General features: G+C 36.4%; 1 protein-coding gene across 1 annotated transcript in view; it reads left to right on the forward strand.

Moving 5' to 3' along the window:
• LOC139151014 (serine-threonine kinase receptor-associated protein-like) overlaps positions 1-13,472 on the forward strand; it is an 86,194-nt gene extending 72,722 nt beyond the window's left edge. Inside the window, exons 6-7 of the mRNA XM_070723534.1 lie at positions 8,324-8,460; positions 12,374-13,472. Coding sequence (XP_070579635.1) covers positions 8,324-8,460; positions 12,374-12,579 — 343 coding nt within the window. The 3' untranslated portion in view covers positions 12,580-13,472. The remainder of the gene's footprint in view (positions 1-8,323; positions 8,461-12,373) is intronic.
• The last annotated feature ends 214 nt before the right edge of the window (positions 13,473-13,686 follow it).

A 13,686-nucleotide genomic window follows, 5' to 3' on the forward strand; every position in this document is an offset into this window, starting at 1 on the left:
AATGACTTTCAAAAAATTTCGCCAAATGAGAGTTTTATTCGCATTTTGCGAGTGTGGCGAGCGCTAGCGTGAACACTGTATATTGGCAATATACCACGACTGGCATACATTAGGGAAAGACTGCATTAACTTGCATGGTACCTGAAACCCAAGTCTTTGCCTGACCAACTCGGGTGACAAACAGAAGACTTTTAATCCCCCAAGGTGTGAATTATCCATTGTTATGTTTATCTTATCCAAGGTGCCATTGTAGGAAAGGCAGGTCTGTGAAATTGATACTTTGATAACTAAGTAGGGAAGTAGGGTATTCCTAAGTTAATGGAGCTTTCCCGTAATGTATGCGCAAGCTCTTAACTTGAGCAAAAATCTGTTTTTGATGTTCCACGCCAGAATTTCAATATATAGTGTTATGATATAATAGCAATAAATCACAACCAGCGACGGTATACCACTCGATTTTGACCAGTTCACTTCATATATGCACTCACTATCGCTCATGCACATATGTCGTGCACGGGTCAAAATCTCGTGGTATACCGTCGCTGGGTGTGCTTTATTGCTTAAATAACCTCTAAGAATCACTTCCAAAACTTCTTTTCAAACAAAAAGTTACATGTACTTACAAGAAATGTGGACTTTGATTGCTTTACACCACCACCTAGTGTACAAAGACACCAAGCACTGTCATGGGAATTAATTGCTAATTTGCATATTTAATGAACTTTTCTAATTAGTGAGCTATCTCCAAAACCATTGCATCAAATTCGATGAAACATGGTGCAGATGTTGATCTCTCAGGACTGTAATACTGTGTGAAGACATTAAGTATCATGTCAATTAATTGCTTATATTTGCATATTTGATGAACTTTCATAATTAGTATATATCTAGAAATGCTGCATCAAATTTGATGAAACGTGGCACAGATGTTGATCTTTTGGTGATGTAGTGGTGTGCAAAGATATGTAGTAGTATCGTGTAAATTAACTACTGATTTGCATATTTAATGAATTCTCGTAATTAGGCTGATATGTCAAGAAAGGTTTCATCTAATTTCATGAAACTCGGTACAGATGTTAAGCTCACATTGCTTTAACATTGGAATGAAGACATTTATCAGTGTCGTTCAAATTAATTGCTAATTTGCATATTTCATGAACTTTCCTAATTATTGTCATATGTCCAGAAATACTGCATCAAATTTAATGAAACTTGGTACAGATGTTGGTCTCTCAGTAAAGTAATACTGTGCAAAGACATCAAGTAGTATCATGTCAATTGATTGTCAGTTTGCATATTTGATGAACTTTTATAATTAGTGTGATCTGTCTAGAAATGCTGCATCAAATTTGATGAAACGTGGTACAGATGTTGATCTTCCAGTAGTGTTATGGCATGCAAATATAAGTAGCAGTATCATGTCAGTTAACTGCTGTTTGCATATTTAATGAATTTTTGTAATTTGGCTGATGTGGCAAGAAACTTTTGATCAAATTTCATAAAAGTTGGTACAGATGTTGAGCTCACATCGCTTTAACATTGAATAGAGACACTATGCAGTGTCATGTCAATTAATTTTTAATGTACATATTAAATGAACTTTCCTAATAAGAGTGATTTGTCCATAAACACATCATCAAATTTGATTAAACTTTGTTCAGCTGTAGATCTAACAGTGCTGTGATACAATTCATTGATACTTAGTGGTATCGCTTATGAAATATAGTACACATGATAATCTGTCAGTGTTATAATAGAATGCAAAAATGTTTGGCAGCATCCTGTTGATTAATTACTAATTGACTTATTTAATGACCTTTTGTAATTATGATTGTGGCCCACATTGGTTTTATATTTTACCACCATGCAACTCATCTTTAATCACTGACCCAATTAATGAACAGGACTCTTATCCTCTCCAAGGACTTGTAATCAAAGTACCCATTAACAAGTGGGGACTGTGTCATCAACAATGATTCGTTCTGTTGTATATTTGTATGTGTTCCACATGTTATAATCTTTGCCAAGATATCACATCATCAATTCATATCTTTGTGCAAACTGACTGCTGCTGACACTGACTGGCTCCTGGCACTAATTTTTAGCTCACATGTTCACACGTGGGCTAATGTCATAGCGATGTCTGTCTGTCCATGCTTGTGTGTGTGTGTGTGTGTGTGTGTGTGTGTGAGTCTGTCTGTCTGTCTGTCTGTCTGTTTGTCTGTCTGTCTAAAAGCCTAAAAAGATTCAAGTCAGATTTGGTTCACAGGTGCCATATGCTACTTGCAAAAACTGATTAGATTTTGGTTAGTGTGGCTTGCATATTAATGAAGTTATGCAATATCATTTTTTTCCATACAATGGTTTCCCTATGGAGACGGTAATGACAGTGTAGACATATCTCAAGAAATACCACACAAAATTTCATGAAACTTTTCACAGATGACAATCTCAGAACATTATGATGATACTGCGAGTGTCATGTCAATTATCTGCTCATTTTCATATTTAATGAACTTTTGTTATTAGTGACATAACTCTGAAATTCCAGCGCCAAACTTGATGATACGTTCAACAAATATTGATCCGATATATATCTAATTATACTTAGAAGCATTGGGGAGTGTCAAGTTTATACATAGCTCATTTGCATATTTTATGAAGTTTTATAATTAGTCATATAGCTCCGATATAACTGCACCAAATTTGATGAATTCTGCTACAGATACTGATCCGACTGATGTCTACCTGTGGTGTAAAGCACTTAGTAGAGTCAAGTTAATTAAGGGTTCATTTGCATATTTAATGAACTTTGTAATTAGGTATATAACTCTGAGATTACAACGCCCAAGTCAGTGAAATCTGGTACAAATATTGATCTGATAAATATTTAATTGTACTGACAAGCATTTGACAATTTCAAGTTAACAAATAGCTCATTTGCATATTTTATGAAGTTTTGTAATTAGTCATATAACTCCGAAATAACTGCATCAAATGTGATGAAATCTGTTGCAGATAATGATCTGACAGATATCCAATTGTGTGGAGTTAATTAAGGGTTCATTTGCATATTTAATGAACTTTGTAATTAGTGATATTACTCCAAAATTACAGCATTACATTTGATGAAACTTGCTACAGATATTGATCTGATAAATATTTAATTGTACTGAGGAGCATTGGGCGTGTTAGTTAATAATTAGCTCATTTACATATTAAACAAAGTTTTGTAATTGGTGATTTAACCCTGAGAGTACAGTGTGAAAGTTGATGAAACCTGCTACATATAATGATATAACAGATATCTGATTGTTCTTATTACGCGCCTCACATGGTTGTCGATTATATTGGTATGAATTGGGTTAATTGACAGGAATATTGAAAAACATAATACAATTAATCCTCGTCAGAGATAGTTACTCCGGTAGTAGACAGTATACACATCTAGTCTGAATAATCAGTAGTCTGTCTGCCATTCCGCGTCAGTGCTCAATTGACTTGCTGTCAATTGACTTGCTGTCAGAATATACAATGTCTGTCTTTGTTCTTGTGTTTTGGTTAGTGATTATCCTGAGGTCTGCAAATGTTGTGTAACATCTCCTTGCTCGTTGTTTTGTCGCTTTAGGGGAGAACCATTTGATTTCGGGGGGGGTATGGAGGATTTTGAGAAAAAAAAATTTGTTACCAGGTGAGATAGAAAAAAAAAAAATTGATCCTGACATGGCCTGAGAAAAAAAAAATTGTCATAACAGACACAAGTGAAAAAAAAATTGTCACAATGCACCAGAAATTAGCAAAATTTGGAAACCTTATTCTCATGTATTCTCTGCCGGCGGCGCAAAAGTTTTTACCATAAGCAATTCTTATGTTTTTTCCCAGCACTTATGATATAAGCATGCACTATATAGGTTTACTACTTAACACCTCAGTACACTCAATGTTTTCCTTCCCTTTTCTGACCCAAGAAATCGTATTTCAGGATTTCCGTTGCAATATCTCAATGGCATAGGCACTATCTAAAGGGGACTATTTGACTTCTGTAAATTGTGAAAATTTAAAACACAAGACAGGAGTCAATAAACTAGTTTTAAAACTAATATAGTATTCTCTCAATATAAATATGTTAGAAAGATGTACAAGTTGGCAATGAAAAATTGAGGAACAACAAATATAATGAAATACAATGTATGAGCCTTGTTTTTCTGACCACAAGAGATAACATCTTCCCTGAGAACTTACATCGAGCGTTACTCAAAATGTTAGGGGGCGTTAGGGGGCATTACTCAAAATGTGGAGAGGAAGAAGGGGGGCGGGGTTACTCAATTATTTTGTGCGAAATAAATTGAAACATCTCAGATTGCACCATTGCACACATCCATTTCTCAAAATTTTCAATGTGAGAGGGGGGGGCACCCCCCTCTCGTGCTCTCCCTATTGGGTCTTCTGACAGTTTTACTGGTAAAAGACAAATTGAAAATACCTCTCGGATTGCACAACACTGCACCATTGCACACATCAATATCTTAAAAATTTCCATGCAAGATAGGGGAAAGCCCCTGTGACACTTTCCCCCTAAGCCTCTCGCGTGTTCTCCCCCTGTACTTACAAATTCTGCCCGGTCAGATCAATTTCTCAAAATTTTCACAGGATCTAGGACAAAACTGAACTGTTGTGAATTCATCCCTTATTATCACAGAAACATATGTTTTAATTTACCTCAGTTCAATGACCATTTTGACAGTTAAACATACCATATTCAGGTTTTTCATTAGAAGCTGGCAGCTGGAGAAATGACACAAGAAGGTCACAGATTTTCCATTCCTGTTTGTCTTCAGTCTCTGGCAAACAGAACTGTTTTTCACAAATTGTATTGTCATTGTTTGGTTGTTGAATATTGTGACTCAAACACTGATCATGCAAAAAATGTAAAAAATATCAGTGTTCAATGTCATTTTCAAACAGTTTTACCGAGTGCAAAATAAACTGAAACTCCTCTCAGATTGCACCATTAAACACATCAATTTCTCAAAATTTCCAATACGAGAGGGGGGACCCCCCTCTCGTGCTCTCCCCTTGGGTATTCTAACAGTTTAACTTAGTAAAAAAATTAAAAAAACACCTCTCAGATTGCACCAGACTGCACCATTGCACACATCAATATCTTAAAAATTTCCATGCAAGATAGGGGAAAGCCCCTGTGACACTTTCCCCCTAAGCCTCTCGCGTGTTCTCCCCCTGTACTTACAAATTCTGCCCGGTCAGATATCCTAGTGAAATCCAAGTCATAATACCCATCCAAATTAAACAATATACTACATGGTTAGATACTGCGTGAGCTTTTATATCTTTTTTTTTATTGTGACTTTGAATTTCATTTTGATGGGTTCACCTTTTTTGAACCATCATGAGATAACTGATGATAGTCTAGCAGGGTACATCAGGATTTGAAAGGTCTTTACCATTGCTGTACTTTGTAAATTTTACAATTAACATGTATTGGTATTTAACTTTTCTAAGTTGGGGGATCAGTCAAAATTTCAGAGTTAGAGAGGGAGGTTACTTAAATTCATCATGGTTGGCGAGGGGGTCACTCGAAATTTAGAGTTTCAGGCCGTAAATAATGACGACTCTCTTATATACAACGCATTACAAACTTGATGACCATAAAAAAAAATTTGCACTGCTACTCCATTTTGAAAAAAAAACTTGATGCAGGTCTGACAGTAGAAAAAAAAATTGCTGTCACTCTGACAGGAAAAAAAAATTTGCTCCCATACCCACTTCCTCCATACCCTCCCCGCCCCCGAAATCAAATGGTTCTCCCCTTAAATGAGACAGGTCAAAGGTACAATTGTTTTACACAACTTCATAACAGTCAAAAAGTATGCAGTAATTCATGTCATACTATGACAGAACCCCATGGCCTGTGAGTGCAAGCGCGCCGTACTAGCGGTATTTGCACGAGTGCTGCGGTGTATTCGGCGGCAGTCCTTTCACGAGCGAAGCGAGTGAAAGGACAGCCAAATTCACCGCAGCACGAGTGCAAATACCGCTAGTATGGCGCGCTTGCACTCACAGGCCATGGGGTTCTGTTATTATTACATATGTTCTATCTTTTATTTGCATCATTTGTCGAGAGAATCGACGATAGTCGTGTACTACTTGTCTGTCAAAGCTTCAGGGTGACCTTGCGGAGTTATATAACATTGACATACTGTAATGAGGCATCGAATCAGATTTCACTTTTCATTGGTCAACGCCGCCACACCCTCCATTTTGATTGGCTAAACTATTGTTTACTTGTTTATTAAGGATGACGTAAGAGGAACGTCGGAGGGCTTGAACTCTGCTTGCGATCGCTCACACATACGTAGCAACATGCCATAGATAGCCAAACGAAGAGAACTTTGAACGTGGAACGCTTTTGATTTTTTCACATTTTGAGCTTGAAATTCTTCTAAATGATCGATACAAATAACAGTTCGAAGATTTTTATGGGAAATTTAAGAGTTAGATACGGCAAACGTAACTTGTCGAACGATCAAATTTCAGTGTTCACCAGGCCGCGGCACACAAGCGCTCACTCAGTCTCTGTTTTCAATAGCGTGTAGGACACACAAGCACAGAATAAACTGCATGCAAAAGTGACTTTTTATTGTAAACAGGGAATGTCCGGTAAGAAAACGACTGGCAAAAACGTCTTTGAAAATGTTAACTGTTTAACTGGCTCCGCTGCGCCCGCAGTTACGTGTGTTTCGATGTATAATGGCCGCCGTGATACGGCGGCCGGCCACCGTGTATCTATGGAGCTAGAAACGGACGTCGCCCGTTGTCAATGTTTTTGCTTCGCTGACAAACTAACTGCTCTTCCGGATAATAAAAATCATCATCACACTATAATAAGTACATGCAATTTTCTTTGTCGTAGTTTTTAATCGGTAATGTCATGCATTTTACTATAACAAGCATCGAACCAAAGTGAAACGAAATCTTGTAGACGACATTTTTTGTGTTTACAAACATAAGTAGTTCCGGGTCAAAATTGGTAAATACTCATTAACATAAAGGTATGGCATAATGTTTTCGGTATTGCACTGCAGTGCAAATACCGGTAGTACGCGCGCGCTTCGATGCAAGTAAACTGTGGTACATATGTAATAATGTATTATTTCATGCATCCAGTAGTGTCTGATAAATGTCAATAGTAACATGTCGTGTCATCAGCAGTCAATTTCAATGCTTGATAACTAAGTTTGTAATTTTGTCAAACTCAAAATCTGTATACATCATTCCTTCCATTCAGAGGTCACATTAGCAGGTCAAGTGGTTGTGTTAAGTAAATGCTAAAATTTTCAAGTCTGTTTACTGGATATCCAACATTCTGTGAAGTGTACTACTATTACACTGGTATGCAGATAAGAGTGGACAGTGAAATTGATCCAAATGTTGCCACACTTGTGTAATCGGTTTGTAAAGTTGTTCCAAAACTTGCCTCAGAAGTTGCACTGACATGTGACAGGTGAAAATCAAAGAGCTTTTATGGACCCATAATAAACACACACCAGGGAGTACACTTTGAAGTGCACTTCACATACACAGACTCATATTACATTCCTTATAAGCTGCTTTGAGTTACATTGTATCACAGCCAAGTCAGAGTCTAGTTGTCATTAGAATCTTGTTGCCTTTGCATCGTAGAACTTCTTTGGCAAAAAAAATCAGGATTTACAGGAAAAGAGGTGTACACATACGCCAGAAGTAATAAGTGAGGAAGTTGTCGAAATGTACAGGGATAGAAAGTCAGGAAATCTTTACCCTACACACACAGACACTAATCAGTGTCTACTTTATTGCTTTATATCAACAATTACAGCAGAAGCCTACTGTGAAACAACACTATCATCCGTCTGTTGTTTGCTGCAACTCAACTAAAGTTACCGATCCTGTAGTAAATTTTGAAACAACTTTACAAACCAATTACACAAGTGTGATAACATTTAGATCAATTTCACTGTCCATTCTTATCTGCATACGACAGTAATGCACCTGTTGTAAAACACGTAAGCACATTCAGTTCATATCTGGTTCACTTTTGAACTATCTGTTGAAGGTATTTTTACCATGTAGCTTTTCTATGAAGAATTATCATGTGAGCACTGACATCTAGTTATTGTGGTTATGTTTGATCAATTCCAGTTCCTTCTCTACTGTACACTGTACACTGAATATAGCATACACAGACCATTTAATTGCAAAAGGATTTTTGGATGATATTAAAAGCAACCTTTCCAATGTTTTCTGCCTGTATTCTTTATTGTAGTCTTGAAAAAGTGAAATCCTACACAGCACCTGCTCCCGTGTACTCAGCTTCCTTACATCCTGACAAACATTGCTTCCTAGCTGGAGGTGAAGATTTTAAAATATATAAATATGATTACACAAATGGTCAAGAACTAGGTAAGATATTTTGTACACATAAAGTTATTAGCTCCGCTGTCAGCGACGCGGAGCTTATCAAATAGGTTGATTTTCCGTCGTCGTCCGTCAACAATTGCCTTCTCCTCTGAAACCGCAAGTCCAATTGCTTTGAAATTTTATATGCAGTTCACTTGGGGTGACCTCACTTAAGTTTGTTCAAATTGTGGTGATATTTGCATATTTGTATTTTTGGGGCATTTTCTGCTGTTTTTGGTAAAAAAATCTTCTTCTCTGAAACCGCTTGTCCGATTGCTTTTAAATTTAATATGCAGTTTACTTAGGGTGACTACAGTCAGATTTGTTCAAATCGTGGTGAAATTTGCATATTTGTATTTTTAAGGCAATTTTTGTCATTTTTGGTAAAAAAATCTTTAAAAATCTTCTTCTTCAAAACTACAAGTCAGATAGCTTTGATATTTGGTACATATGTCCCTAGGAATGATCTATTTCAGATTTGTTCAAATTGTGCAGAAATATGCAAATTTGCATTTTTAAGACAATTTTTGCCATTTTTGGTCAAAAAATGTTTTTTTCAAAAAGTACTGGTCTGATAGTTTTGAAATTTGGTATACAGGTTTCTATAGATGAACTTAGTAATATATATTGAATTTCTGATGAAATCTGTTATTTTGTATTTTTGGGGCAATTTTTGCCATTTTTGGTCAAAAAATGTGTATTTCCAAACTGCTCATCTGATAGCTTTGAAATTTGGTATACAGGTTCCTACAGATAAACTTAATGATATTTATTGAAATTATGATGAAATCTGCAATTTTGAAATTTTGGGTTAATTTTTTCCATTTTTGGTCAAAACATGTATATTTCCAAAACTACTCATCTGATAGCTTTGCAATTTGGTATACAGGTTCCTACAGATCACCTTAATGATATTTATTGAAATTATGATGAAATCAGTTATTTTGTAATTTTGGGGCAATTTTTTGTCATTTTTGGTCAAAAAGTGTGTTTCTCAAAAAGTACTGTTCTGATAGCTTTGAAATTTGGTATACAGGTTTCTACAGATGAGCTAAGTAATATATATTGAATTTCTGATGAAATCTGTAATTTTGTATTTTTGGGGCAATGTTGCCATTTTTGGTCAGAAAATTTCATTCTCAAAAAACTACTCATCGGATAGCTTTGGTTGACATGTTCTTAGGGATGATCCGATGTGATATATTCAAAGTATGATGAAATTGTGTATTTTTGCAGCTTATTTTAGCCACTTTTTTCTGGCCATTGCATTGAGCTATCAAAGATTTCCACCTTCTTCATCAACATGTGTCAAAAATAGTTACTCTCTACATAAACACAGCGGAGTTGTATCGGCCGCTAGGTCGCTTGTTTAAAAAGCGTCTGTCCTCAATCACTGGTTCTCGTCTTTGTGGTCATCTGTATAACTGTTTATGCCATTTTAATGCTTTGCAGTTGTGTTCAGTTATTGAGCTTGTTCAGAGATAAAGCTGATGAAAAGTCAGCCTTCTTAAAGATCTTGTTACGTCATGTTCCATTATATTCCATTAGAAGAGCTTCAATATTGTTGCGTTATGTCAACACCTTTACCAGTTTCTTTGATATGAAAAAGTAATTTTATAAACTATAATGATTCATTATACTTTACTAAACCTTGCACATCCCTTGTAAATATTCTCCTTGTAATAACTCACCTTTCACACACACACACAAACAAGTGCCACTACCTTTGATTCATGGGCTTTCACACACAAGTACCACTGCCATTGATTCATAGACTTTCACACACAAGTACCACTGCCATTGATTAATGGACTTTCACACACAAGTACCACTGCCATTGATTCATGACTTTCACACTCAAGTACACTACCATTGATTCATGGACTTTCACACACAAGTACCACTGCCATTGATTCATGACTTTCACACTCAAGTACCACTGCCATTGATTCATGGACTATCACACACCAAGTACCACTGCCATTGATTCATGGACTTTCACACACAAGTACTACTACCATTGATTCATGGACTTTCACACAATAAGTACCACTGCCATTGATTCATGGACTTTCACACACAAGTACCACTACCATTGATTCATGACTGTCACACTCAAATACCACTGCCATTGATTCATGGACTTTCACAACAAGTACCACTACCATTGATTCATGGACTTTCACACACTAAGTACAACTGCCATTGATTCATGGACTTTCACACACAAGTACCACTACCATTGATTCATGACTGTCACACTCAAGTACCACTGCCATTGATTCATGGACTTTCACACAAGTACCACTACCATTGATTCATGGACTTTCACACATAAGTACCACTACCATTGATTCATGGACTTTCACACACAAGTACCACTGCCATTGATTCATGACTTTCACACTCAAGTACCACTGCCATTGATTCATGGACTTTCACACACAAGTACCACTACCATTGATTCATGGACTTTCACAAATAAGTACCACTACCATTGATTCATGGACTTTCACACACAAGTACCACTACCATTGATTCATGGACTTTCACACACCAAGTACCACTGCCATTGATTCATGGACTTTCACACACAAGTACCACTGCCATTGATTCATAGACTTTCACACACCAAGTACGTACCACTACCATTGATTCATGGGCTTTCACACAATAAGTACCACTACCATTGATTCATGGACTTTCACACACTAAGTACCACTGCCATTGATTCATGGACTTTCACACACAAGTACCACTGCCATTGATTCATGGACTTTCACACACAAGTACCACTGCCATTGATTCATGGACTTTCACACACAAGTACCACTGCCATCGATTAATGGACTTTCACACACGAAGTACCACTACCATTGATTAATGGGCTTTCACACAATAAGTACCACTGCCATTGATTCATGGACTTTCACACACCAAGTATTACTGCCATTGATTCATGGACACACAAGTACCACTACCATTGATTCATGGACTATCACACACCAAGTACCACTGCCATTGAATCATGGACTTTCACACTTAAGTACCACTGCCATTGATTCATGGACTTTCACACACCAAGTACCACTGCCATTGATTCATGGACTATCACACACCAAGTATTACTGACATTGATTCATGGACTTTAAGACACAAGTACCACTGCCATTGATTCCATGGACTTTCACACACAAGTACCACTGCCATTGATACATGGACTTTCACACACACAAGTACCACTGCCATTGATTCCATGGACTTTCACACACTAAGTACCACTGCCATTGATTCATGGACTTTCACACACAAGTACCACTGCCATTGATTCCATGGACTTTCACACACTAAGTACCACTGCCATTGATTCATGGACTTTCACACACAAGTACCACTGCCATTGATTCCATGGACTTTCACACACTAAGTACCACTGCCATTGATTCATGGACTTTCACACACAAGTACCACTGCCATTGATTCCATGGACTTTCACACACAAGTACCACTGCCATTGATTCATTGGCTTTCACACACAAGTGCCACTACCATTGATTCCATGGACTTTCACACACACAAGTACCACTGCCATTGATTCATGGACTTTCACACACAAGTACCACTGCCATGATTTGTGGTGTCTGTAACATTAATACCACCCAATGAAGATTTCTTCTGTATCTACAGATGGTTAGTCAGCCGCAATTTCACATACAAGATTGATCACAACTTCACATATCAGATTGATTAAGCCATTCTATTGCTGATTTTTAATTCCATATTTGAGTTTAAGAAGGGTAGAGAAAGGCTTATTCATGGATGAACTGCATTTCAAAAATGCTCTAAAAAGGAGGGGAGGAGCTTATGGTCAATATTTTGATGAGTACAGTAAAATCATACTTTTCTTTTTTCACAGAATCCTATAAAGGACATTTTGGTCCAGTTCATTGTGTACGTTTCTCTCCTGATGGTGAAATATATGCCAGTGGTTCTGAAGATGGTACATTGCGACTTTGGCAAACCACAGTTGGCAAGACATATGGACTTTGGCGTTGTGTTCAAGCGGTGGATTCCACTGAGCAAGTTTCAAATTCTCCAACTGTTGTCAAAGCAGAAGCTTAACTGGTTCCAACTCATCCTACATTAATCATTGCAATTGTTTTTCTTAGTTGAACCTTTACACTTCGAATATAAAAGATTGGTCACAATTTATATCATTATTTATTTTGTGTTGTATTTGAGTCCAACACATTGTCTTTTTTGTATTAGCTGCACTGTCAGCAATGCAGAGCTATGTAGATAGTTTGATTTTCCATCAGCATCCACCATATGAGGAAATTTACATATGCAAATTTTTATGTCTGAAAATCTCATTTTTGGCCAAACATTTTTTAGTGGTATGATAGTATTTAAATGAAACATAGTCTCTTACAATTACCTCATCAAATGTTACATACATCATCAGAAAATTTGCATATTCAAATTTTTAAAAAATGTTTTATACTTTTTGCTCACTTTTCAAAAATCGTCAAATTTTGTTTGTAATTTCCCAGGGATGATCTCATTCAGTTTTGTGCAAAGGGTGATGAAATTTGCATGTGCAAATTTTTTGCATTATTATATCATTTTTGGTCAAAACATTGTTTTTTCATATCCATTGATCTCACAGCTTTAAAATTCAATTTGCATCTTCTAAGACACCCCATTCACTAATGTTGAAATTACCATAAAATATGCATATCCAGATGTTCGAGAATGATTCATTTTTGCCCTATTTTCTTCAAAAGAACTTTTCACAGTACCCAGTAATAATCAAATGTGGTTTGAAACTTCAAGGGATGGATTATCAGTTTATTTAATCATGATGAAATTTGCATTTGCATATTTTTGAGACCGGTTTTGTCATATTAGGTCAAAACATTGTCTTTGTGTCTGTTGGTACAAATTTGAAATTTGCTAGGCAGCTTCTTAATGGATGGCCTTACCAAGTTGTGAATAAATTAGCATAAATTTTACATGTTTTTCTTATTGTGCTCAATTTTCTTCAAAATATACTTTTCTGAGACCTCAAATACCATTCAAAATATTATATTTGATACCACTAGTCTTAGAGCTTTGAAATTCTGTATTCAGCTTCCTAGGGATACATCATAAATTTTATGTTCATAATTTCTTTTTATTTGGTACTAGTAATTACAAATTTGTGCTTTTCTTCAGTACAAGGTCAAT

The sequence above is a fragment of the Ptychodera flava genome, chromosome 2 (genome assembly GCF_041260155.1).
Source record: "Ptychodera flava strain L36383 chromosome 2, AS_Pfla_20210202, whole genome shotgun sequence".
NCBI classification, from domain to species: domain Eukaryota; kingdom Metazoa; phylum Hemichordata; class Enteropneusta; family Ptychoderidae; genus Ptychodera; species Ptychodera flava.